The 26,079-nt window shown below is 41.8% G+C and overlaps 1 protein-coding gene across 9 annotated transcripts in view; it reads right to left on the bottom strand.

Annotated features, from left to right (window-relative positions):
* Positions 1-3,977: 3,977 nt before the first annotated feature.
* ADAMTS18 (ADAM metallopeptidase with thrombospondin type 1 motif 18) overlaps positions 3,978-26,079 on the bottom strand; it is a 77,071-nt gene continuing 54,969 nt past the window's right edge. For 8 of the 9 annotated variants that reach the window (XM_088062338.1, XM_005530109.3, XM_088062339.1 and 5 more), the window contains 7 exons: positions 19,810-19,951; positions 18,474-18,600; positions 13,792-13,996; positions 11,155-11,346; positions 10,624-10,836; positions 9,470-9,617; positions 3,978-5,837 (listed from right to left, as the gene is read on the bottom strand). In XM_088062338.1, the coding sequence (XP_087918464.1) occupies positions 5,722-5,837; positions 9,470-9,617; positions 10,624-10,836; positions 11,155-11,346; positions 13,792-13,996; positions 18,474-18,600; positions 19,810-19,951 (1,143 nt within the window). In that variant the 3' untranslated portion in view covers positions 3,978-5,721. Of the gene's footprint in view, positions 5,838-6,236; positions 6,521-9,469; positions 9,618-10,623; positions 10,837-11,154; positions 11,347-13,791; positions 13,997-18,473; positions 18,601-19,809; positions 19,952-26,079 lie in introns of all 9 variants that reach the window. The other variant, XR_015773785.1, reaches the window with a different exon arrangement.

The following is a 26,079-nucleotide window of genomic DNA, read 5'->3' as shown; positions in this document are numbered from 1 at the left end:
AGGGGAATGCCAGAGGGCAGGGATAGCGCTTCGGTGAATTTCTGCATCCTCAGATAAAGGTGTTTGATTTTGGGTTTTTGTTGTTGTGGTCATTTTGTTTGGTTTTTTTCCTCAGTGCTCTCACCTAGCCTGCCCTGGGGCACAAAGGCACAGGTGCTTTAGCTCTGCCCTACTGTTCACACCACTTCCTTACTATCACCTTACTCTGCCTTGCTCTTCAGTAGCAAGGCTGGTGGAACTGGGCAGGATTGTCAAGCATGTGCAGGTTCTAGGGTGGAGTCACTGTGCTGAGGAGCAGATGGAATGGCTGACGGGTGGGACAGATGTACAGCTTGTTTTGGAGAGCTCAGTGCTTGTTCCAGGCTGTGGGAGCTGCTCTGCTCCCCTGCCCGTGTGCCAAATGTCACACAGCCCTGCTGGAGCTGGAGATTAGCAGGCTAATCCTGACACTCCATTGTACCTGAACAATAACCTTACACCAAGTTCATGGTTTTCATTAACCACTGTGACTGAGAAACAACAAAATAAAAAGGCAGCATCAGCTGTCAAGTGGCCACTGGACAGGAGGCCAGCTCAGGTTTGTGTACCATGCTCAGTGGATATCACAGCCCCTTACACTGCCTGACAGCCTCAATCAATAGCTGGATGCTTTTCAAATGAGATGTTCCAGTTTGTTTATGCACAATTTTGGGTTTGCAACTAGTATTTTGGAAGTGGACACCAAACCCCTCCGAATGAAGCTGTGGGAAATGATACATTTTGAGGAAGTATATCCTATATTTAATGGAGAGAGCTGTGTTTACAGCCTGTTATTGTCTCTGTTGGTTGATTTTTTCCCCACACATCAGCAAAGCCCAGACTCATGGAAGTTCTGGGCAACTTGGCATCTGTAGTTTATTTATACAAAGCCTGAGCTTTCTGCTGACAGGCAATATCTCTCTCTAAGAGTGAAATGTTCTGGTCCACTTAAAATATCAATGGAGAGAGCTGTACAGGTAAGGTCTTTGAAAGTGAAAATTCCTTTAATAGATATCCTGACTCCCTTCAACTAATCTAAGCAGAGACAGTAGAGGACCATTATTTCCATGGAAGCAGAGTGTTGGTAGGGCATTCCTGTTTTGGGGAGAATCCCTTCAGTTTGTCCTATCAGACAGACCAAATTCAGATGTTATGGTGATTTGAAAAGGTCCCAAAGAAGATCCCAAAAAAACTTGTGTATGCTTTCCTCCAAAATCTCTTTGGCCTCCACAGGTAAGAACTTCACAAGCAAACATTTCCCATGAAAACCCATTCAGAGTCCTCTTGAATAAGCCTTTTTTGTCAGTTTTGCTGTGTTATTATGAAAGGATTAGTGAAAATTATCACAACAGAACATAATGAATTAATGTTTGGCAGCCCAAGGGATACTAAAGATCTGTCATTATTTGCAGCAGGCACACAGCAGTGTTGAGGCTGACATGTATGGTGACAATAGCTTGATTTAATGCTTACAAAGTAAGCCTGGAAGTTAGAACTTAGCTGAAGGCTCCTGCCTCCATTGGCAGCATCCAGAAATTAAGACAGATTCAGTTCATGACTGAATAATTATTGAACAGAAAGTACATAAAATATTTAGTAGCTTGAAGCATAGGCCCCATAATAGATGTTTTTTCTTCAGGGAACATAAGGAAAACTGCTTTTGATGTTACTACATTATATTGTGAATCGAGGAATTCAGGTTTTGTCTCTGGCTCAGCCCAGCTGGCAGATGTTTGTCGCTCTTCCCTCAGCCCTGCCTGGTGTGTGCTGGCTGCTGGAAGGCCAGAGTGTGTTTCTGGTTCCCTGTGCTCCAGCAGAGGCTGTGGCTTCCCCTGGGCACCGCCAGGCAGATGCTGTCAGCAACCTCCTGCACCAGAGCCCTCTGCAGGGCTGAGGTCAGGCCAGCCCCTCTGCCACTGACTGTGCTCGTGGGAAGCTCAAGGTGAAGGACTCCAGAGTGTGACCTACATCAAAGGGCATGTCCCAGCCCAGCCTGGACCTGGGTTTGTCCTGATGAGCAGGGAATGAAGAATCTGCACACTGATGGGGCACAGTGGGCAGGAAGCAGGCAGGAGGTCAGCTTGGTTTGGCTGGTGCCCATACAGTAGTGCCTGGGGAGGAATTTAAAGCATCTCCTGGAAGTTGCATCTCCTTATTTCAGGACTTTTGATGAGGAGTCTTACTGCTTTGCCAAATCCTCACTCCTCAGCCCCAAAAACTGGCAGGTGAGTGACCCACATGGATCACCCTCCTCTTGGGACAGTTCCTATCTTGGTTAGGGCTCAGCACTGAGCACACCTCGTTTCTGCTTTCAAAGCAGTGTCAAGATAAAGTTCCTCCATTGTTCCTTCAGATCTCACCTGCACAGAGGAGATGCCCTGCACAGACAGTGAGCCACCAGCAGCACTTTTCCTCCTAATCACCATCAGTTCCCTAATAATGTGATCTTTTCTCAAGACCCTGAGCCCCTCATGACCTGTGCACACAGCCCTGAACACAGTGGCATCCCAGTGACTCTGTAAGGCTGCACTTCAATTACAATAGAAATAATAATGTTAATTTATTTTCTTGATGCTTTTGAATAGGATCTGCTGAAAAATAAAGGAAATATGGGATATGGATCGTGTTACCATAAAACCACATGCAGTGAAACATTCATCTCTCTCCAGCATTTCATGTCTTCTGGGCATCTGAGAGAGTTGAGTTTGATTTACACAATCAAGCTATTCATTAAATATGTTTGAGTTTTGGGCAGATGCATCCTTTACCTGAGTGATGAAATCTGACCACAGGAAACTGAGCTAGTCCTTTGTGAAAAGACCCCATTCTGCTTTATAAAGCGAGCCTTGCAGCAATACACTTCCAGAAAACTGCCAAGCTTTGTGTACCAAATACCGTTGTAAGGGCTCAGCAATAAAACAGTTGTGGACTTGGGGGGGATCCAAGCACACAATCGCACATCTTTATGCAGTATTTCCTCTTTCAACATCCCCCTCCAACACTGTAGCTCACTGACAACCATCGGTTCATTTTAATTCCAAAATTCTAGCCCCAAACACTAGGCAGTTTATAGTCTGAATTCCTGTGTGGGCATATTAATTATTCAAATCACTAATCCAAATCCCATTCCAAAGAGCTCTTGCTGGGAGTCCTTCAGGAGCAGACTGATCTGTTATTGCCTACTGGATTGTGCTGTGTGTCAGAGGCATCTCAGTACTTCTATCAACAGCCCTCTGGATATCTGGCTCTTGTGAGAGCACTGAGTGATTGTGAATGAAGGGAAAAGCACCAATGTATGTTGGAGAATATATCTGAAACGATGGGTACAATGATACCCTCCCTCCTAGGGATTGGCTTGGAAAGCTCTCAGCCAGTTTTAGAAAAATTGAGTTATTTCTTCTCCCAGGGAGACAGGAGAGGCTGGAACATGTCCTGCTGTGCTGAGTGGGGCTCCTTATCTTGAATAACACCTTGCAGATAAAGACAGGCGAGAATCCTGCTGGTTCTGGGGTACCCCAGCTCCCACTGTCCTTGCTGAGAGGAGCCAGCTCAGGTTTGTCTTGCAGATGTATTGTGTATTTTCACTTTTGTGTTGTCACACAAATAAAACCCTGGAGTTTTGCCCCGTTTTGCCTTTTTGGGCCAAATTTCCCAATTACACAGCAGCAGAAAAACAGGATCACCTTCCCCTTATGGGACAATCAACAAAGATGCAAGGGAATGCACACAACACTTACAACATTTGATATTTACTTATAACCTCCATATTTTATTCATGAATTTTACAATTCCAAATATAATGAAACAGTTAGAGTACTTTATTACAAAGCTTATAAAATAATTAAATATTACACTTATAGTTTTTGCCTTTTTTAAACCATAATTCATACTTTGTGACACTACTATTCTCTTTCCTCAGTTCTCACTTAAGGAAGTGAGCAAAGAAATATAAAGGACAAGCTATGCATTAATAAATTAATTATTTTACATCAAATAATAAAAAGGACACAAATATAAAAAAAATAAAAAAAAATAACAACCCTTGTAGTTTTCCTAGAAAAAAGGTTATAATTACACAATGTCCAATATCAAGACAGAGCAGTGTAGGTTGAGATATGTTTCCAATCATTTCCTAAAGTATCACAGAATACATGTTTTTAATTTAAATTGTTTCAGAAGGAACTGCTAATTTTAAAGTGACCACTGTCTGGCATTAGTGCTGAGCTGGCTAATCCTACACTCAAACCATACTTTAAAAAGCACTCAGACTGAACTACGCTCATCAAAAATGTGGGATTGGGTGGAATTAGATAAATGTGTCCCTCAAAGGCACTCCCCAGAAAATTACAGTAGGACACAGCTCTGTCTCGGAATGGGTTTGGCAAATAGGTTGGGGTTTTTCCAATGCAGAAACCTTCTGAATGGCACCATTGATACGCGGGGCCATCAAACAGCTCGATACTGAACAACCACAAATACCAGCATGCTCACCATTCTTTTGTTTGCTGGTGGATTCTGAACTAAATACAAGTATTAGGAGAGTGTATAAAAATAGAATTGACTTTTATTTGGTAAGAGTACATAATCCACTTATCTTTTCATGCGCTTTTTTTGTGTAACATTTGAATAAATAACTGTTTAGAGAAGTTCAGCATGAATTAATGGACTGTAATATTCTTGTTATTTCCTTTGGGTAAAGGATGAACTAAAATTTGCAGAGAGATTTGAGATTAGAAGGAAGACGTTCTTCAGTATCTTGGCATTCAATAAATCTAGCTTCTGAAACAAAACTACTTAAAAATATCAAGTTTAAATTTTAAAATTACATATCTAATGAGCTTAGAAAGTTGAAAACATAACCATTGAGAAATTGCTTTCATTCTGAAAACAGAACCACTGAGTTCCTTGAGTTAGTTGAAATATGAAATTCTATTTTACTTGTAACACAGCAATATTCAAAGTCCAAATATTCTAACGCTGCATATTTCTAGGAATACATTTCAAGTTACTAGTTAACCACCTCTGAGTTTCTACACGAAGCAGAAAATGAATTCTTCAAAAAAAATTATAAAAACATTAGCATGATGCACAACTTGCTTTTCCAGCAGCAAGTCTGGTAGAGAAGCACCATAATATCTTTGTAGTGCACTATTTACTTCTGGTGGCCACACGTGTGACGCTGCCTTCTCCAGCCCTTGGCCATGGATGTCCCTCTGGGACAGCAAACAGCTTCCTCACCCTGGGACAACAGTCACAAAACCAGGAAAGGACACATTTCTGATGGTGTGATCTGTCCTGCTGCCACGCTGCAGCCTTCCTCCTCCAGCCCCAAGCTCTCCTGCTTTGCATTCTGGTAAATCAGCCAGAAAAGGCTCCCCTGCCTTAATTTCTTCCTCGTTAACATGTGACAGTGCAAAATTACACTTTTAAAGAAAGAAGAACTTCCCCTCGAGTCTCAGTGTTCAAGTGATCCATAGTACCCTGTGCTTTAGTGAGGTCAGCAAATTAAGAAAAAATAAGAAAGAAACATTCCTTTTTCAACATATATCCAACAATTACTGTACCTCAGACATTCCCTTAGAAAAAATGTCTCTTCCATCAGTGGTTTATGTGGCACCATGTCTTGCCTCAAAGCAGAGATAATTCCAACATAAATTGAAGAAGAGAATCCTGTCACTGAAGGGTTCAGATAACACGCTGCTATCAGTTCTTCTTTGTACATGATTTACAACATTGCTTGCCATAAAATTTGTGGTTACAGACACCATGCTGGGGCACCAGATGACACCAAGTGAAGAAATCCACACAAGAAGGATCATCTGAAGGAGAGAAACCCAAGCAATGTGGTAAGACTGTGTTTTAACAAGTCTGCAAGTCAGGCAATAGTCCCACACCCTTCCATGCCTTTGGTAATATTAAAAACACCATGGGTGATTCGATTCAAAGGAGAGGAGACATCAATGAGCTTTCATCTCAAAAATTTCTTGCTTCATTTTAAGAGCCATTAAATTTTTGTTAAGAGATTTGTTAACTTGATTGAGATAGAGTTAATATTATAGAGGGGTCAGAAGCAGAAGGATTTAAAAAATTTGGAGCACACTGCATAGCTCAGGAAGACAAGGGGAAGTTCCACATTAGAGGATAAAAAAACCATGTGCATTTAGATCTCTGATTACAAATGTTGTTCCAAAGCCAGGTACTCATACAAATGAACCTACTCTATATTTGATACCAGTTGTTGGTTGCCATCATCATCATCATCATCATCATCATCATCACGTGGAGTTTCCTGCACACAGACCTCAGGAACTCAGAATGCCAGGGCCCTGCACAAGGTGCTCTGCTCCATGCTTGCATTTCAGCACTTTCTGGAGAGACTTCTTTCTCTCCCTTCCACTCTGCAGGGAACCTCAGAAATCTCTTTTCTCAGACACTTCAGTGAGGTGTCACGAGTCAGGCTTTTAGGACTTTGACTATTCCATGTTGGTAAAATCTTAATTAACTACAATGGGAGAAGAGACTTGCTAACCATGGTTAGTTCTCAAAAGCCCAGCTTTTAATTACATATACAGGCAAATTATATTTTTAATATATTTTTATGCTTTAATATAAATATAAAATAATATATTTTATATATTATATTTATATATTAATAAATATAAATGTAACATTTTAATAATTTTTATATTTTAATGGAAATCCTATTACTCTTCAATTTATGTACAGATATCATTTATACACACATCTCCATTGCTTTAAAAACAACTCATAGCTGCTCCTCTCTCCAGTTTTGCAGTGGATGCTTTGTTTCTTTAAAAGAGGAGAGTGATGATTCATATGGGTGATTTATAAACAAATTCACCATGTCTGAGAGAGTAGTAAGACTCAATGGGGTTTAGCAAAATTTATAGCTAAACTGAAATCTCCTGAGAGCATGGGAAAAGATTTTGTTCAACTCTCAGAACTACTGTTTACATGGTCAATAAAAGGAATTTACAAGGAGACTGAACAAAAATCTAGCCACCACTGTCTGCATTCCCGGCTCAGTTACTGAGTCACAGCAGATAAATGCTCCCTCACAGAGCACAGACAACTTCTGCACGTTCCATGGGCCAGGAGGCATCTCCACCTCTCTAAAGGAACTTCTTTGGTTTAATCACCACTGCTCTCTTTTTATTCCCTTTCATGTGATGGCAAAGGTGATTTTTTATGCTTTTAATTTATACCCTTAAATTTATGCAAGCAAAAAATAATTTAATAATAATAATTCTTTAAAATATGCCATTTTCCCCTCAGAAACATGAGCTTGTCTTTAAATTCTAATAGTACAGAAAGAAAATACTGTTCTTGAACAGGAGCTGGGGAGCTCAGCAGTGAACTGCAGCCCTCCCACTCCACAGCACTTTGTGTCCTGCATGGAGCATCAGGAGGGATCCAGGGCTCCCATTCCCTCACCTGCTGCCACCAGACAGAATCTGGGAGGACCCAAAGCAGACAAGAGATGAAAAGCACACACCACACAGAGGAAGGAAAGCTGTTCTGATGAAGACATGAAGGAGCTCTCCTGCCATGAAAGGGTAAATTTAAAAAAATTTAGAAATTACTGCTTAAAAAAAAAAGCATAAGCACTGAGGAAGCCATGCTAATAAATCTTTATGCCCCCTTTGAAGTTCAGAGGGCAATGCTAATATTGCAGAGCTATGGCTAAAATTGGGACCTAATCCAAGGACTATTGGAAGGAACACAAAGAGTCCCACAAAATTCACTGGACGGGGATCAGGCAGTCAGGTCCTTACTTCTATTTACCCAAGTATTTATAAGTTGTTTAGATTTTCATTCATTTGAAGCAGCTGGATTTACTACGAGTTACGGTGACCGTAACTACATCTAGAGAGGGATGGAAATGACCCAGTTTGTCTAGGAAAGTGTGCAAACTCTCCCTGAAACATTAATTTCTTGCCTGTGATCACTGAGCTGGAGCTGCATGGCTGATAATAGAGACTGATTTGCTTCAATGTGATTCCAGCACAGCTGGTTTCCTCTCTTATTGCTGCTTTAGACAGAAAGTTAGAGAGCAGCAAGGAGATAATTGATCTCCAGAGCCTGACAACCCAGGTATAATAAAGGGGAAAGGGCTCCTGCAGATGTGAGGAGAGAGAGAAACAGGCCAAGGCCAAAATTAATAACAGACAGTACTTCAGACATGAAATATAGCAGGAGAAAACAGGGGTGAAAGAGAAGTCTTTGCTATACCCTAGCAGGAAAGAAGTTATACAGCAACTCCCAAGTACAGCAGAACCTTTTAGGAATGTTAATTTGAAGTGTTAGGAACATTTACTGATAAAAACAGCAGAACTATTTACTTATCCCTTTTAGAAGCATTTCATCTCCATATCCTTGTTTGGATTCAGGTCCCCTGATAGATGGGGCTGATACCCTGCATGTCTCGAGGTGATGCAGCAGAAAGGTCTGTTAGGAACTTGCTGGGTTTCACAGGGGGTTTGTGCACAGGGAATTTCAGGAATTGGGGCAGATATCAGGGTTGTTAGCTAATGTCAGTTCACAAGATGCAGGGCCAGAGCTCGACCTCTGCTCCCAGCTCCATTACCACCTTCCTCATGCAATCCAGCCTAGGTTTTATAGAGGTTGCTTTCAGCTCCCAGTTTTCAAAAGGCAACAAGTCAACTGATGTGCAGTGTTTTGAAAGTCACTGTTTAAAGTGCTTTAGCATACCTAGATAACCAGATTATGTGGGACAAATATGGACCTCCATGAGCTTTTTTTTTCCACAAACAGTAACCATCCTGTAAGCAAATCTCTGGAACAGGGAATGCACCACTCTCTGTCTGTGGTGGTGCTGAGGGACCTCCCCTTCCACCATTCCATCTGGCACAAAACCACTACTGCCCCCTCCCTTCTCACCCTGAAGAGGTGGAAGGATGGAGTAGACATGAAAGTGGAGAGAGACCCTCATTTCGTGTTCCCTGACTGCATGGCACACACTGGTCAGAAGCAGTAAGAAGGACATTATAGGTAAAGCAATTTTGGAATCCCAGGAGATGGGTGCAGTCTGGAAGACTAAAAATTCTTATTGCTTAACTCCAAAGTTGCTATTATTCCTAAAAAGCATTACCAGCATGGAATTCTTGCGTTTTTCAACTAGAGAGGATAAAGGTGCAGTTCAGAACCAAACAGCACAATTTTTTCACATACTTCTTTTAACATATGCCTGTTTTTATCTCCAGTGCCAGTTGTACTCCTAAGCCTGCTTTAACAGGGCTCACTTGGTGAAGAAGAGATGCTATTAATATCAGAGAGTTACTTTAAATCTGGAAGCCAGGGAATAAAACATTTATGAAGGAACAGGCCATGTCAGTGGTGTAGCAAAAAGGTGACATTTGCTAGGTAGAGAACTCTAAGCCTTGCTGCAGCACCTCGAGCTGAGTTTTACCTCTTTTCACGGGGACTGGGCAGAAGTTGGTGTTGCAGGCTCTCAGGACAGCTGGTTTCTGCTGGGGCAGGCAGCCAGCAGCTGGCCTGCCCTGGCGCAGGCACTGCACGCTCCGGGTCTGCACTCCCCCGCCGCAGGTCACCGTGCACTGGGCAGAGGGAAAACAAAACCTCGTCTCTCATTGCAGAGACTCCCAGAGCCCCTGGAAGCCAAAGGGGGAGCTTTCAAGGGACTTGGATGAGACTTTCAAAGCAAGAGAGGTCAGGATCAGGTGTGCTGCTGTTCACCAATCCACATCAGGACCAACTTTTTAAAGACCTGTGTGTCTTTTGGTTATTTAAGGACTCAGCTAAAAATCTGGCTCCTTACTTAGGCATCGAGACAGAAGCTGAACGTTTCAGAAACCTGTTCCTGATTGTCTGCATGGATTTCTTTTGATCTCTAAGCCTCTGGGCCCAACCCTGCTGCCTGAACACAGATAAAGCTCCCATCAGAACCATAATTATGGCAGTATCTGGGGAAAACCACTATGAGGTTTGCAGGAAGAGCTATGAAGTATTTTAAAATTAATAAGCCTTTTACTTGTATGTGTTTCATGAAAAGTTGTCTTTAAGATAAATGTGATCATTTTCATCTGATTGCAATTGTCAGGCATACATTGTTTCATGTAAATATTATTAAATGAGTGCGTGTGTCATTGATATATGACTCATAAAGCAGATAAGTTCCAGAAATACAGAAGCTTGTTTGCAAGAATGTAGAAACAAATACAGACTGATCCCACAATTAATCATAGTGTTTAGGGAATTCCAGGCAATCTGTGCAGATGCTCAAATACATTGTGCATAGAGACATGCAGTAGTTCAACCACAGTGCACTTTGAAGAAGACTTGAGAAGAAAGTGTTGGAAAGTGAGTGTGGAATGTAGTGCCTCTCAAGCATGAATAACATTTTTAGGTGACATTTTGCAGTTTCAGGACAAAGAACTGAACTGCACCGAAGCACATGATGGATGTGGACCAGCTGCATCCCATCTCAGTGGCTGAGTGGTGTGGTCCTCCTCAGGGAATGGCTCCGTGCTGGAGGCACCTGGGGCCTGTCAGCGCTGGAGGCAGCCCCTCTGTGCCATCCCACCTCTCATTTCCCATTCCTACCTGCTGCCAGGGCGAGGAATACCAGCCAGACACCGTGCTGTACAACGTCTGCGAAGGACAGGCTCCCTTGTTACAAGCTTCTTCCAGGTTGGTGTTTGGTTTCTTGATGTTCCTGCACCTCCTCTGAGGGAAGGTGAGCAACTTCCCCTGGACGCTCTTCTCGCCGCACTTGAGCTCTCGCTGCCGCAGGCCGGGCCCGCAGGAGGCTGAGCACTGCAGAGGCAAAGCACAGCTGCTCCAGCCTCACAAACAAAAAGGTGTGTGTGGGGCAGACACCCCAAACTGTGCGTTATAAAAGCATCGCAGAAATAATCCCACGAAGCCCATGCTCCACAAAGTGTAACTGAGATATGACCCCCAGGCCGTGATTAACAAAGACAATGGGGTACATCTATCTGCATCTGGGGCTTACACTGATTTCCACACCACAGCTCAGCTCGCTTTCCTCCCCACGGTTTGTGTGTGCCCCTGAGCCAGCATTTCCCAGAGCAGCCAGGGCAGGCAGTGAGCCATGAAACTGCAGCACTTTACCTCACTCCAGGAAGAAATCACCCACTGGAGCCGGTCATTTTTGGGACAGCGCCCGAGCACACAGGTCTGCTGGGACTCAGGCTTAGTGTCTGTGCTGCACATGCTTTCAGGCAAGAATTTCACCTTGGGAGAACCAGTACTCTTGCAGTAGACATCCCGTTTCTTAATACCTCTCCCACAAGTCTTGGAGCACTGTGATGGAAAGAAACACTTCTTTGAACTGGAGGAAATGAAAATTGGCATTATTTGTATTTTCCAGCAGAGCACAAAATGCATGGCTAATGTGCTTTACAGCTGCCATCACGATGTAAGTAAACTTGACATTCTATTGGTAAATAAATAACAGTAACATCTGTGTGTCACTTCTAAAACATTGTCCTCGGTGCTTTCTTAATGTAAGCTCTGAACTCTCTCAGCCCCCATGTAGAACAGACAAGTAATCTCTCTTTTCCATAGATGAGGTAAGTTGGACTTGTGAGCAAAATGCTTTTGTGAGCAAAACGCTTTTTTCCCTGCTCAGCATAGTTGAAAGCTGCTCCTAAACTCCCATCAGAGAATCTCCCATGGCAAGGTGCTCTCAGCTATTTGTCATTTTGTCCTCACCTTGGCCTAGAGGGAAGGGATCGAGGCAGAGGAAACTGCCCAGGGAATCGATACATAACTCCTTCACCAAAGGAATCTCACCACAAGACAGAATCTGATACAGACAATGGTTAAGGAGATATTTTAGTTGCCAACTGCAGCTTAGGACGAGTCACCAGAATAAATATGCATTGCTGAGCTGTGGTTCAGGGGAACAGGCAGGCTGTGGTTTGCGCTGCCTTACACACAACAAAATGCCTGAATGAGCCATTTGTGATGAAATGAAGCAAAGAGCCCTGAAATAATGCTGCCAGCTTCCTACCTTCTTGCATCCTCTTCTAACTGTTCTTTCTACTAATAATTATGGGGCTTGTTCCAAGGCAGAATCACTCCATGTATCACATTACAAGTGTTTTTAAAAGATTTCATGAAAGCACAGCTGTGCTGAGGATGTAACAGAAATATCTGCATGCTGAAAATCCGTGGGTTTAATCCTTCCCCAAACAAAGAAAATTATTTTTTCGTTTAAAACTACACTGATTTGTGCAAAGAGGCTGGGTTTAGATTAGATGTTAGGGAGAAATTCCTCCCTGGCAGGGTGGGCAGGCCCTGGCACAGGGTGCCCAGAGCAGCTGGGGCTGCCCCTGGATCCCTGGCAGTGCCCAAGGCCAGCTTGGACATTGGGAGCTCCTGGGACACTGGGAGCTGGCCCTGCCATGGCTGGGGTGGGAATGGGATGAGCTTTAAGGTCCCTTCCAACCTAAACTATCCTATGATTCTTTGATTTTACATTTTTTTACTCTTAACACCTTTAAATCTTCACTATAACAGCTTTTAGCTGAATCGTAAAACCTGTACTAACTTGTTCAATAGGGCTGTTCTCTGCTTTTCAGCAGGACTGATGAACTTATTTCTTGTGGGCTTATTTGAAAATCCCAACTTGAATTTTACACCTCTTAAAGAAGAGGAAAAACAGATTTTTCATAATTGTCTTATTTATTTATTTATTTGTCTTAGAGGAAAGTTTTCAAGTGTGACTGCATTTGAAGACCTGGTTTATATAATCTGCCACACTCAGGCCTCCTTCAGACACACTGGAAGAAAAGGTTCTTTTCTGAGTTGTGCTGGACTATTGAATAGTTCCCCATCTGTTACAGTATGTTACAGGGCTCTCCCTGGAGGGGCAGTTTGTGCTCAGCTGGGAGTGCTGGGGTCAAGGTGTCCTTGAGCACCTAAACAGTAACAGTACCATGAACAGAACACCTAAGTAATACATTTTTCAGCTAACTGAAATCCATCTTGAATCTCACTAAATGAAGATGGAAAAATAAAATGAATGTGGATCCTTTTATGGATATCATGGATACCCTTATTATTAAGGGTACTGTTGGCTCTCTCAAACCCCAGATGTGTCAGTACTTCATCTATCCTTACATGAACAGCATCAATTGCAGAGAAAGATGGAGCAGAGCTGAATTTCTTGTGTTTTTAGCTCAGCTGTTTCAGTGTCAGGTGTGTAAAGCAGGGTGTGCACAAAGGAATTTGCCCTCATGGCAATACCTGCAGCAGAACTGCTTTCAGGAGAGTTACTCTAACAAAGGCAAAAGCACAGAAGTGAGTGTAAAACACAAATTTATCAACTCACAATCCATAGACGCGTGTGCATTATATGCAACTATAACCCCAAATATTTCATCATTCCTTGACTGCCTGCCATCTCTGAGAGAAGTTAATACTGCCTGGGAAGTAGTTTCTCAGTCTCTTTGGTTTGAAGAATTCATAGAGCCTTAAATCATGAATCCAGAAAGAATTATCCATCTGTTTGTATGTACCTAAAAGAACACCACGTGCCCACTTCTGGCAAGCCCTTGTGAGCCAGCTCTTCTGAGAGCTGGTTACAATGCACATTTAGTTTACATGGTTTGCATATTCAAGAAAAAAGCCACTTGCAAAGCACTGATCCCCACAAAGTTTGCACTGTTCTGTTCAAGGAGAATTTTTTTCAGTATTTTCATGATGCCAGCAGACAAAAAAGTGATTTTTTCTCCAAATTACCTGAGACCATGGGCCAGGGCTCCATTCAGGTGGGCAGTCCTGACTACTGCACACCTGCACCTGTGCTGGGGTGCTGACAGGACACAGAGAATGGGCAACCTCCTCCTCTCTTTGGAAAGCCCTTTTCTGGACACACCGAACGAGACGACTTTGCTGTCCCCCTCCACAGGACTTGCTGCACGTGCTCCATTCACCTGCTGACCAGCTTAAAGGAGGAAACGTGTGTTAGAAATACAGAGTGCAATTAGCTGTAGACAATCAATAAAACCAGGCACCTATCAAATGTGAGTGATCCAGGGATCCTGCTCAGCCTATCTCCTGGTGGACTGGTATCTGTGCAAGCAATCAAAAAGCTGCAGTTGCACAATCTATTTTCAAAGCATAGAACTTTCTGCTAGAGATGAAATATAAGTCACTCAACTAGAAAAACAAGTATTGTTTATTTATAGCTTTTATCCACTAGAACCAGCTTGCCTATGAATCTGACCTGGAATCTGGAATTCCACAGGGACTGAAAGAGGTGCTGCCATTGAGGCTGGTGGAGTATTTAGATGTAATTGGAAGATATAATTAGATAAGAGAGAATTCATCCCAGTACGTACTGACTATGTTTGTGCTGAGATAAGTTCCGCTCACACAGGGTGACAAATGTTGGCATTTCTGTCAAACCCTACTGTTCATCAAAAAGAATCTGATTGCTAAAAGCAGCAGTCCTGTCACTGGTGTCTGGGGGAAATGGAAAGGCTCTGAAAGGCTGAGAGAGCTGGAGCTGTTCAGCCTGGAAAAACAAAGGCTCCAGGGTGACCTAAGTGCAGCCTTCCAGTACCTGAGGGAAGCCTGGAGAAGAGCTAGTGGGGGGACTCTTCTCAAGGGAATGCACATGGAAAAGGGGGAATGGCTTTAAGCTGAAGGAGGGCAGAGCTGGATGGGATCTTGGGCAGGAATTGTTCCCTGGCAGGGTGGGCAGGCCCTGGCACAGGGTGCCCAGAGCAGCTGGGGCTGCCCCTGGATCCCTGGCAGTGCCCAAGGCCAGCTTGGACATTGGGAGCACCTGGGACACTGGGAGCTGGCCCTGCCATGGCTGGGGTGGGAATGAGATGAGCTTTAAGGTCCCTTCCAACCAAAGCACACTGTGACTTTATGATTCTCTCAGTGATTTACACACCCTCAGACTAATAAATCTGTCAGACAGCTGATGCAGAATCTAAATAAAACAGAGGCAATTTAACCAGCACAAGCTGTTGGGCAAAGAGTGCTCAGGCACGGGGACACTGCAGTTACACGTCATGTCCCTCAAGTGACACAAAGTCTGAGGGGTTATTGCCAATTGCTCAGGCTAATTTCAGTTTTGAAATGCCAGGAGCTGCTCACTAGTTCTATTCTTGAAGCTCTGAGTGGGTCCCCAGGCCTTGTGAGACACTTTGCAAACATGCAACCAAGTGTCTTTGTCCTTGAAGGCTTCCAATGTGAGACCATAATCACAGCCAGACAGGAAAACAGAAGTGAAAAAGCAGAAGAAATTACGGATGACTAAATGATTACTCATTAAGAACTCTTATTCAAACACCCAGCACTGAAATTAAACTAAAGATTTTTAAACAGTTTGACAATTTTTTAGTAATTTATGTAATGGAAAAGGTTCTTGTCTCACGTCTGACCACTTGGCCCATCCTGCTTCCACAGTTTCTCACAGCATCAATCCTGTGACCACTGGAATAGATGCTTACATGCAGTTTTAATGACAAGAAAGGTTTTTTCATCCTGTGTGAAACACAACATCCCATCTGCCTGTCTATTCACAGCTGCCTGAAAACAGAGCTAATTTTAATTTTTAAAAAATTCATAAAAAAGCCTATTTTTGAAAAATGTCTTTGGGAATAGAATCAACTCTCAGTGTCTAGCAACTTCGGGAACTGCCAAAAGTAGTGAGAAATGTAAAAGGCACTAACTTAAGGACAAAGAAATATTAATGTGAAAAGTCAGTCGTTATGTAATTCCAGAACACGTCAGAAGTTTCCTTTTTGTCCGATTTATAAATATTTGGGCCACTGAACTACAAACTTCTGAGAAAAGAGTTTTAATCCATTTTACAACTTTTAATTAGTTTGCCTTGATGTTTCTGACAATGGACATTGGTAGAGCGACCAAAAATGTTCATTTTAAGAGTTTATTCACCATAACTGCCCAGAAAATTCCCCTCTTCACAGAGGGCAGTAAACCCACTTTAATGTCCTCTAGTAACCTTCCATTTTCCAAGATTATCTGGGCTGTGATCCAAGAGTATCTTTCATTAGTTCAAATAACTAAATAATTATGACCAGATTTGGCAGCTCTGAAATCCAACAACCGCAGTGTGCAGCGCTGGTGCCTTTCTGTGTGGGACAGTAGTGTGGTCCCACTCAGACTAATCAGCCTTTGCTCTTATGCAGCAATTATTCCTCACTGACCTTTACATGTCTGGAGCCTCTTTTATGTCCCCAAACTGACACACTTGTACCTCAGCTGTCACCTCCTTCCCCTGCCTGCTCTGCCTGGTGTTATTCGGGTTTGCTTTATTTGCTGGCTATTCAACATTCTTTTGTTTCCTCCATGGTATTTAATAATCCTACTTTTTTTATTCTTTTTTTTTTTTTCTGTTGGCAGTCTTGGGTTTATGGGAAATATTACATGCTGTGAGTTTCTGGACAGATTCCTCAGCAGAGATATCCTGGCACAGTTTCACTCAGCTGAATGGCAACCTGTTAATTTAAGGCATGGTCCTACATGTAGATCCTCCATGCATTAATATATCCTAAGGATTTTAAGAATAATTAATTAGAGAGTTGAACTCTAAAGAGGTTTTTCCCTAGAGGTGCTTGGGGCTTTTACATCTTTTCTTTCTGTACTCTTTTTAGGGTTCAACTCATTAATTTTGTTTTAAAGTAGTAAATCATAGAGTAACTGTCATTTCAGTACGAAAACACTGCTCTGTGTGTCAAAAATGGATATTCAGCATTTTCATGGTAAATATATATCAGTGGGTGTTCAAAATACATCAGGATCTCAGGTTATCAGAAATAGAAATTTTGTGTGCGGTCAATATGAAGAAATCTGATTTGGATGGAGATTTATAGCATAATGATGCCACATCAAAACAAAGGTAAGCAGAAAGAGCTTAGACAGACTCCTGGAGACATCACAGACAATACATTTCTGTGCTCATTGGATAAAAGCAGTCCTGGCAGAAGATAAGTTGCACATGAAAAGAATGCATTTGGCTACAGAGATTACTTAAAATTGGTATTGAGAAAACCATGTGGCTAAACACAGTCTAAAGAAACTGCTGAAGCAGTAACCTGGGGCTCTCACGTCACAAGGTACCATTATTTAAACCTTATCTCTATCGTTCTGTGGTCATAGTGTGTAATTTGGCATTTGGGTTTTGTGTACTCTGCTGCACTCTTTAAATCTGCAGGAAATTCCAAACTATTACTGGACTATTTTTCAGTATGTTCAACATATTGCAAGGTATGGATTTTTAAGTAAAACCAAAGTCACTTCAGAACATATGCATCTTTTTGCCTCGCCCCACCATCCTCCCCTAGACTAGGGGAAGGAGGAATGCTTCCTATTAAACATCATTAAATGGGATATTTTATGAAGTATGGGAGCAGGCTTAGCCAACTGCTTTTAGTGTTGCTTTTATCACCCCAGCGTAAAACCAGCAGATGATGCCAGGTCTGGACCCATTTCCTCTGCTTCAATGCACCTTCAGGTGTATTTATTTACCACTGACTAAAACACTCTTAATTTTTTTAACATATTCCTTCAGAAAATCTGTTCTGGAGGTTCAAATGTCTTGTCCAACAAAATACAGCTTTTCCGATCTTTAATATAAAATTAAAATAATGCTGAGGTTACAAAGCCAAGAATCCAAAAGTGAAATAACCAGCAGAAGAAAGATGGCCACTGTATCCTTTAATCTATCCATTTATATCCTAAGCCACATAATACTGTGTTTAATTATATGAGCACACAACTTGTTTTTTTCCAAAGGACCCCTTTGGAAAGCTACTATAAATCAGCCTAACTCCCTTGGTTTTTAAATTGATTTAGACCAGCTGGGTTCTAAGTGCTTATCTACATGTCAATGTCTTTCTTTGCATCTCACCTTTCTTAACTTCTTTTAGAAAATAAGATTGTTCACAAAGGCAATGCCTTCATATATATTTTTGTGGGCACCAGGAGCTTTGCTGACAACTCATTTAGTTCAGATAGTTCTCTCTGTGGCATCACAATACTCTGAGACATTTTGTCCAAAAATCACTAATTACACTTCACAAGACTCTTTTAACCTAATCTAATATGTGGAATGTGAGTGGTGGGGCTGAGATTCCACACAGGGAGTAGCACTTTACTCAGGAAATGGGCTTAGTGATTCAAGATGAGGAAAGGTGGCAGAAGGAGCCGCTGAGAAAGCTGGATTTGCTCTGTGTCACCCCAGCACAGGGACAGAGCCCTCAGCAGCCCTTGCTTTAGGCATCAAACCCAAAACCCCACTGGGAGCCTGGGGTAGAACAACTTAAACAATTCCTGGTTCCCATTTACAGAGCACAAGGGGTTCATCCCCCAGGCAAACAATTCCCCCCGGGAGGATTCCCTCCGTGGCACAGCCAGCAGGCACAAAACCCCAGAGGACTCACTAGGCTGGGCAGGGATTTGTGTTGCACAGTTTTGTTTCAGCCAAAGGCTTCGTCCTTGGGCCACAGAAGGAGATGTTGACTCGTGTTCGATGGTCTTCCAAACAAATTGCTTTTGCTGTAATGTGTCCTGTGGAAGTATTAGAGAAGAATACACTGTAATAAATTTGTATTTGAAATGTAAGAGAAAAAAGTAGCAGGGAACAATTTTAACTAAACAAGCCTCATCCTCATCCACTGATTCAAACTAAATAAAATATGGGTTTATGCAGCAACATGTTTTTAACATTGATTTCCTTCTCTGTAGCACAGATACTACTGAAGTCAGATAAAACATTTTAGCTATAAACAACCGACTTGCAGACTGTTCCCCCAGCAAAAATCAGTAATTATTCAAATCCTAATTCCCTGCAGACAATAGCAGTGCTCGCTTAGAGCCCTCCTCACAGACTTGAAAACTACAAATAAACATTCTGTGAACTTTTTACAGTGAATCTCTATAGACTCCAGAGTTCTGCAGGTACCTGTACCTTAGACTCCATCAAGTGTCAGCAGCAGGACAGTTACAGAAATGACTTCATAATTTCATAGATTTATCTCTTAACTGAGATCTACCATTCACCTCACACACAGTTCAATGGGCACAGTGAATCAAATTTGGAAACAAGACTGTTTTCATCATTTTTATATCCATTCTGCAGCCTTTTAAAGGGAAGGAAGAAAATACAGCTGTCATATTTTATGGCTGCAGTGCTCCTGGTGGATCTTTCTTCCATAAACCATTTACTGAGATGCTGTGAGGTTCTGACAATGCACCAGCAAGGTATTCCTGAACATCACCTGAACATTTTTGCCAATACAGGAGCATTTCCCTAAGTGCCCAATCATATCCTTTGGTATTACAGACTTCCCACATGCCAGCTTTTTGCTGTCATTACATCTCAGATTTATTTTCACTGACAAAACATTTATAAAATGTTTTACAGCATTTAATATAAAAAAAGGATTTATAAAAACAAATAGGTGTCTGTGCAAGAAAAGAGGAAATCAAAGTGTATAATCAATTTCCACATTACTTCAACAGGAAGATATGATATGCATATGGGTTGACCTAAACAAAAAAGGCTGACTCACTGGCATGAATATTTTTTACTCTAAATGCAATAAAGTTATTTCCTCTGTGTCCTAAGTTATCAGATAAAAAATAAGGACCAGGTGTTCAGCACAACCCCCTGTATGTATCAATATATATTTGCAAAATTAAAGGCAGCTGAAAAGATCTGAGATGCTTTAAAAAGAAATTAAAAAGAAGAGGCTTGGCAATGGGAAAGTCACCTACCACCACCACAGGTCGCTGAGCACTCAGACTGCACTGTCACCCAGGAGTAGCTGTGTTTTCTGACAGATGTCTTGTTTTCAATGCTGGCTTTGGCAAATGTATATTCCCAAGAAATCCCAGGATTTTTGCCTTGTAACAGGATCTGTAGAGGGATATTCAGGGTTTGTTTAAAAAAAAAAGGTGGGGAGTAGGTAAAAAAAAGGATTCCGTCAGTCTGAAAGAAGATGAACTAAACAAGATACACAGAGATTATATGGACACACAGCATGCTTGTGAGAGCATTTTCAGGAGACCCAAAGGAAAGACAATCAAAGCAATTCCTAAACAGCAAAGCATTTCCTGGACCAACACCTGCAGGTCTGTAAGAGGGTGCAGAAACAGTCCCCCCTGAAAATCGGGTATCTGACCAGCTCAGAGAAGCAGCACTGCCTCCAGCAGAGGTGGAAGAGCAGCCCCAGAGCCCCTGACCCAGCAGGTCCCTGCACCTACTGGGACCCCCCCCAGCAGGGGCTGGATCTGCCTGGGGCACTGCAGGATTTGGGATCTGGGGATGGGAGACATCTCCTCTCTTCAGTAAGCAAAGCCCAGGCTGGTCCTTCTAGCTGTGGGTGAGTCCCCAGGCAGGCACAGAGAGCCACTTTATTGCAAAAACCCGGCCTTTTTAATCAGTTAGGCCTTTATCAGTTACACAGCTTGAAATCATAACAAACATAATTCATCCAACCATGATGTGACTTGTTTTCCTACCTCTAATTCAGCTGGGTCACTGTCCCACAGTTCTTTTCTGCTTAGCCAAAGCAGCAGCCCTGAGCCATGGTTCTACAAGGCCTTCCCTTTGTAAGGTTTTACCTATATGCAACATCTAGCTCAACTGCTTTCCTGACACAAATCTCTTTCCTGTAAAAAAACTCTTTTCTGTGGGGACTGGTGATAAATGTTGTTTGTAAGACCCTCAGCTGGAATTTTTCTCATGGTTATTGAAACTGATAAGGCTTCATTAAAGGAGAGAACCTGTCCTTGGGTGTCTACACAAGTTAAAAAGGATTGGAAGAGACTTTTGTTCACCATTTCAGCATAATGTGTTAGAAAATTTATAGAAAGTGTGATTACTGAATGTAATAATCTCTGTCATCTAACTCAGGGAGCCCAGCTCTCAAGGGTGTATTATTTTAGTGGTGAGTTATATTGCAGTTTTCATTCACTGTGTTCATTTCAAGACTGAATTATAATCACTGCAAGATGCATGAACATCTGACATATACCTAAATTCGGGGAGAAATTTCTACTTAACATTTATTTTAGAAACTTTTGGCAGCAAAGTGCATTTATATCCATGCTTAGTAGAAAAGTGTGGGAGTTTACAGTTACAGAGCTCTAATAAGTTTTAACTCTTTACCAAGATGGATCTTGTCACAGTAACACAAAGAGCAGGTGCAGTTAACATCAGTTCCTAAATATGCTTTTTGATAAGCATTAGCATTTCAAGTACTATTCAAGTTTATGTTAATAATTCAAAATACTAATAACTTATCAATTAAGTTCACATAACATCTGACCTGAGCACTTCAGCAATCCATACCAGTAGAACTGATCTCTGTAGAGACTGGCTTCATAAAATAGCAACAAACTCACATTTATGTTGTTTAAGACCAAGGAATATAATAATATTTTGAAATGTAGACAAGGGTTTTAAAGTATTCTGAAAATGTACCTATTGGAAAATAGAAATTTCCCATGACAGTGAAAATTCAGACCAAATTTACATGACCTGCAGCTCAATAATGTTGAACACATGAAGGATCTGGACTGCACAGTGTTTACTTTTTGAGAAGAAAAATGGATACTATAATTTCCATTCTTAGTAGCCAAAGATTTTATTTAAGTCGGGGAACCTCAATAATGATCCAGAGTACAGCAATTAGGGCTGCAAAAGGCAAATACTTCCAAGTGAATTGTAGAGTGAATTGCCTTCTCCCAGGAGGATTCAGATTAGAAACTCCTTCAAGCACAGGTAAATCCAGTATTTCATGTGAATTTTTTCAGCCATCCAAGTTAAATTCATGAACACCTTAGAATACCTGTGAGGTTATGGAAGAAATAGATCTGAGAGTGATTACTAACCTCTATTTTGAATGGAAATTCTTGGTAGAAATAGGATTACCAGATCTGCTTTAGGGGTGAGTCACAGGTGCAAGTATATATCACAACTATTTTACAACAGGATAAAAAGGGAATACTCTGAAATTAGAAAACACAAGAATTGAGAGTACTGTGCAACTCCTCTCTGCCCTGCAGATCTCAGGATCTCTTACTGCCTCCCCAGGAAACCTCCACAGTGCTCAGCGCTCCCAGCACATGGAGCTCACTAATAAGCTCTCACAAAGCTTCTGTATTTCACTTTAGGCTCCTTCCTCCATGTGTGTTTCTGTGTCTTCCTCTTTGCTGTACTCTATTCAAACCATTCCCAGTGTAACTTTCTTCAGGTCTTTACTTTTCCCCTTGGTTATTCATCGTTATCTGATGTAAATGTGATAAAATTTAACAGCCCCTTCAGATGAAGGAAAACACCTCTTCTGAAAAATAGGACAGGATGTATAATGTTTGACGGAGTTTTCATCAGGAATGCAATACTATTGCAAAGCTGCAACTTTGCCAAAGTAACATTTTTGGTTTTACAAATCTATCAGACTGCTGACAGCAAAAAGTCCACCTGTTAAAACAGCTGTTCTAGAGTTGGAATACTGAACCACAAGTCCACTGGCATTACAGATAAAATGGGTTGCAACAATGTGCTCACTCTACTCTTCTCTCAAGGACAAATTGAGACAAATATCTGAAGCATAAAGCTTCAGAACATGTGCTTCAGAAAAAAAAATGCAGTGTGGTAACTGTGGTAAAAACTGAGCCCTCTAATATTGTTCTTCGTTTAAAACAACACCTTCCCTGGTTCTTCTTGCAGACCAGACCTCAAAATATTTTAATTTACATTTACTCATCCTCCAAGTCTACAGTATTAGCACAGATCTCGGCATCTTAGGCAGCCAGAAACACTTTCTCCCATTTCAGTAGGTGCTCTGTGTTCCTTCAAGCTCAGAGGCTGAAATTCTGTCTGGCCTTTTCATAAGTTGTGTTAAAGGAGGAGGAGGTTTTGTCCCTACCACAAGACCTTGTGTAAGGGTTAGTCCTCATCTCATTTGATTCTGACAGCTGTCATAAAACTGTGCTGTGCCAGTGGCCAAAAAGCAGCAAAGTTTAAAACTTTTCTCATAAAAGTATCTTGAAGTATTAGACCAAACATTTGTCTTCTCAAAGTGTTCTTTGTGACAGTGGAGGCAAGGAACAGATGGAATGCATTCTGAACACAGCGTTCAGAACAGGAAAGGGGGAGGATGAGAAGGTAAAAGGGGCAGTTTTACTCCTGTTAGAGCAATATTCTGCCAGCATCTCCCACTTCTTTCCCTAAATGCCAAAGTACCACAAGCAGAGTGAAGGGAATGACCTGGGACGAGTCAGAAGCAGACCCATGAGAATCCATCCCTCAGAGAACAGCCACACCATGCTGCAAGGGGCTCGCAGCTGGCTGAGTGCTCGGGGGTAAATCCTGCACACCAGGCAAGCTGGGCCATTCACAGTTTAAGACCTTGGGCTACAGCCCCTCCTTGCACATTGGGAAGTAGCCACAATTCTAACAGGCAGGAGAAGGGAACTTCCTCTCCATTTTCTGGCCAGCAACCAAAGCCAGAGCCCCTTCCCACCCACCAGGAATGTTTATCAAGCAGGAGCTGCACCACAGTCAGGTGTCCCTCCTCCTGCATCATCTGCATCAGAAAAGGGGACAAAATCAAATTATGGAACAGTACTGGAGACAAAAATATTGCAGGGCACAAAAAAGCTTTGAAGTCCCTGGCGCTCAGCTGAAAAATAGTACACGACGTATAATGTCCGACCGAGTTTTCATCAGGAATGCAATGCTATTGCAAAGTTGCAATTTTGCCAAGGTAACGAGCATATAAAAAGTCTTCTATCGTATTTTCAAACACTCATTATAAAGCCCCTTCTTAACAACCCAATAACTGAGGTCTGCATATTCAGCCAAGTTATCAGACCTACAAATTTGGAAAGACCTCCAGCGCTCGTCTACTTAACTGGACGCATTCCAGCATCTTTTCAGCCAACTGGCATTTGCTCCCAAATTTACAGCTGGCAAACAACCTCCTTAAACATTTCCAGTTTCTCAACAGAACTGTTTAATGTCTACCTTTAACACACCAACCACCTGACTTCAGACACAACACTCAGCAGCTCTGACCGCAGGGCGCAGAGTTATAAAATTTACAGCTTCTTGAGTTCGAAAACCACAAGCTCTACGGCTGGAATCTGCTGGATCTATTCCGGAGAAAAGGAGCTGTGGCTTTAGCTTACGGCACAAAATGTTAAAACAATGGATAAATTCAACTCTCCTGAGTAAAGAACCTTTTCCTTTTGCTGCTAATTTTGATGTGAAAGCTAAACCAATAAATTCTCTAAACTAGCTGTGCATCTGCTCCTTTGTTTGAGATTTTGTTTTCTCTCTCATGGCCATCCTAAGTTTCCAGTATAATACTCTATTTTGCAGGTCAAATTTTTAAAGACAAATGTTTTACTAACATTGCTTTGTTATGATTGACTCAGTGCTTTCCAGTATTTCTTTATTGTAAGATGTGTATGTGAAATTACTTGCAGCACACTGAACTAAAAGAGATTATTTGATACAAGCTACCTTCCTATTCCTTCCACAATGTTTTGTTCATTGTATAGGAAAGAATACTAATGCCTGCTTTGTAGCATGCTGAAAAATAGACTTGTTATCTCTGTGGAGGACTGACAGACATTTACAAATCACTTACAGAGTGAAGCTGAGCATAGAGGAAAAAATCCAGGTAAAAAGGACTATTTTCATCTGCACACATTCTGCATGTGCCCAATTCAGAAAATGGGCATGAGCCCAAACTGAATGCCAGCATCCACATCCCAGCACCCACAGAGCCTTTGATCTGCATCCTCAAGCTGTATCCACAAAATTGCAAAAATCACCTACATTTCCTGGGCCATTCCCATGCTTTGGAGTCTGTGACAGTTTCTTTAGGGGCACGTACCAGCCTGCAGAGAGGGCAGACAGAGAAATCTGTGTGAAGGCAAGTGCCTGGCTGGGCTCTGCTAGAGACCTGCAGCTCTCATCCACTGGGGATCTACATGCTGTTTAATAAATATTGTAACATCCAACATCCTCAGCCACATTCTGATTTCTCTGTTCAATCAACATTAATTCCTTCTGTGAATTTATTCTGGTATATCTAAGCATGCAGCATATGGCTCTGGTGGAAAGGTGTTTAAAACAAGTTTTGAAACCAGTGTGTTGTCTTGAATGGGCAGTTATTGGATGGGATCCTTGAGAGTGGCAGCACCAGGGCTTCAAAGGAAAGTGGGAGAACACCTGTTTGGAAAGCAGTAAAGGAAGAATTACCCACTGCTACTTAAGGCAAACCTTAAAACAAAAGGGGTTTTATCTCTTCAATACTTCTAAAATAACTTTAAACACAGTCCTAACTAAAAGCTTATGACAAATTACTGTTTTTCAAGTCCACTAAGGTCATTAAAAGGAAAAAAAAAAAGTATCCTTGAAAGGGTCCTATATGATCTCATTTCTACTTCAGCTGTTTCAAATTTATCTTCCATTGTTATTGTGCTCCATTTTTTCACTGTTCACATGCTAAATGTACAACCTTCAGGGATGCTGTCCAGCTAATCTCTCCTCACTACAGGAGAACCCTTTTATCCATTGTATTGAGTCAACATCTGTATCTTATAAGTACATCTTAGGTCTCTTTAGCCTACTTTCTCTTCAGGGGAAATCAGTACAAATTTATCATCTAGTAGCTAATAATAAATGTAATCCTTTATAACTGCAACTTGGCTTTCTCCCAGTAGCAGCTACATCATCAGTAGAGCCATTCCACCTCTCCTGTTTTCCCCCATTGATAAAGAGGAAGTGATTTACTGGATTAAATAAGACTTATTCCTGCCTTGAAGCTCCATTCACCTTCTCTTCCTGTGGATGTCTGCCTCCTTACAAAGCATCCTTTCCATCTGTAACTTATTGATGGTAAAATAAACTCTATTTCACAAAGATGTCACAATTTCTTGATTTAATGTTTCACCAAGTTTGAGGTAAACTTCAGTGAGGGTACTCATCCTGCCTCACCCCAGAAAACTTTGCTTTCTTCGGTTGTA

Source organism: Pseudopodoces humilis, chromosome 14, assembly GCF_049639895.1.
Source record: "Pseudopodoces humilis isolate 2021_Gansu_Grassland_sample_001 chromosome 14, ASM4963989v1, whole genome shotgun sequence".
NCBI classification, from domain to species: Eukaryota; Metazoa; Chordata; class Aves; order Passeriformes; family Paridae; genus Pseudopodoces; species Pseudopodoces humilis.
The sequence above is the reverse complement of the archived record's forward strand: the minus strand, read 5'-3'. Positions and strand labels throughout refer to the sequence as shown.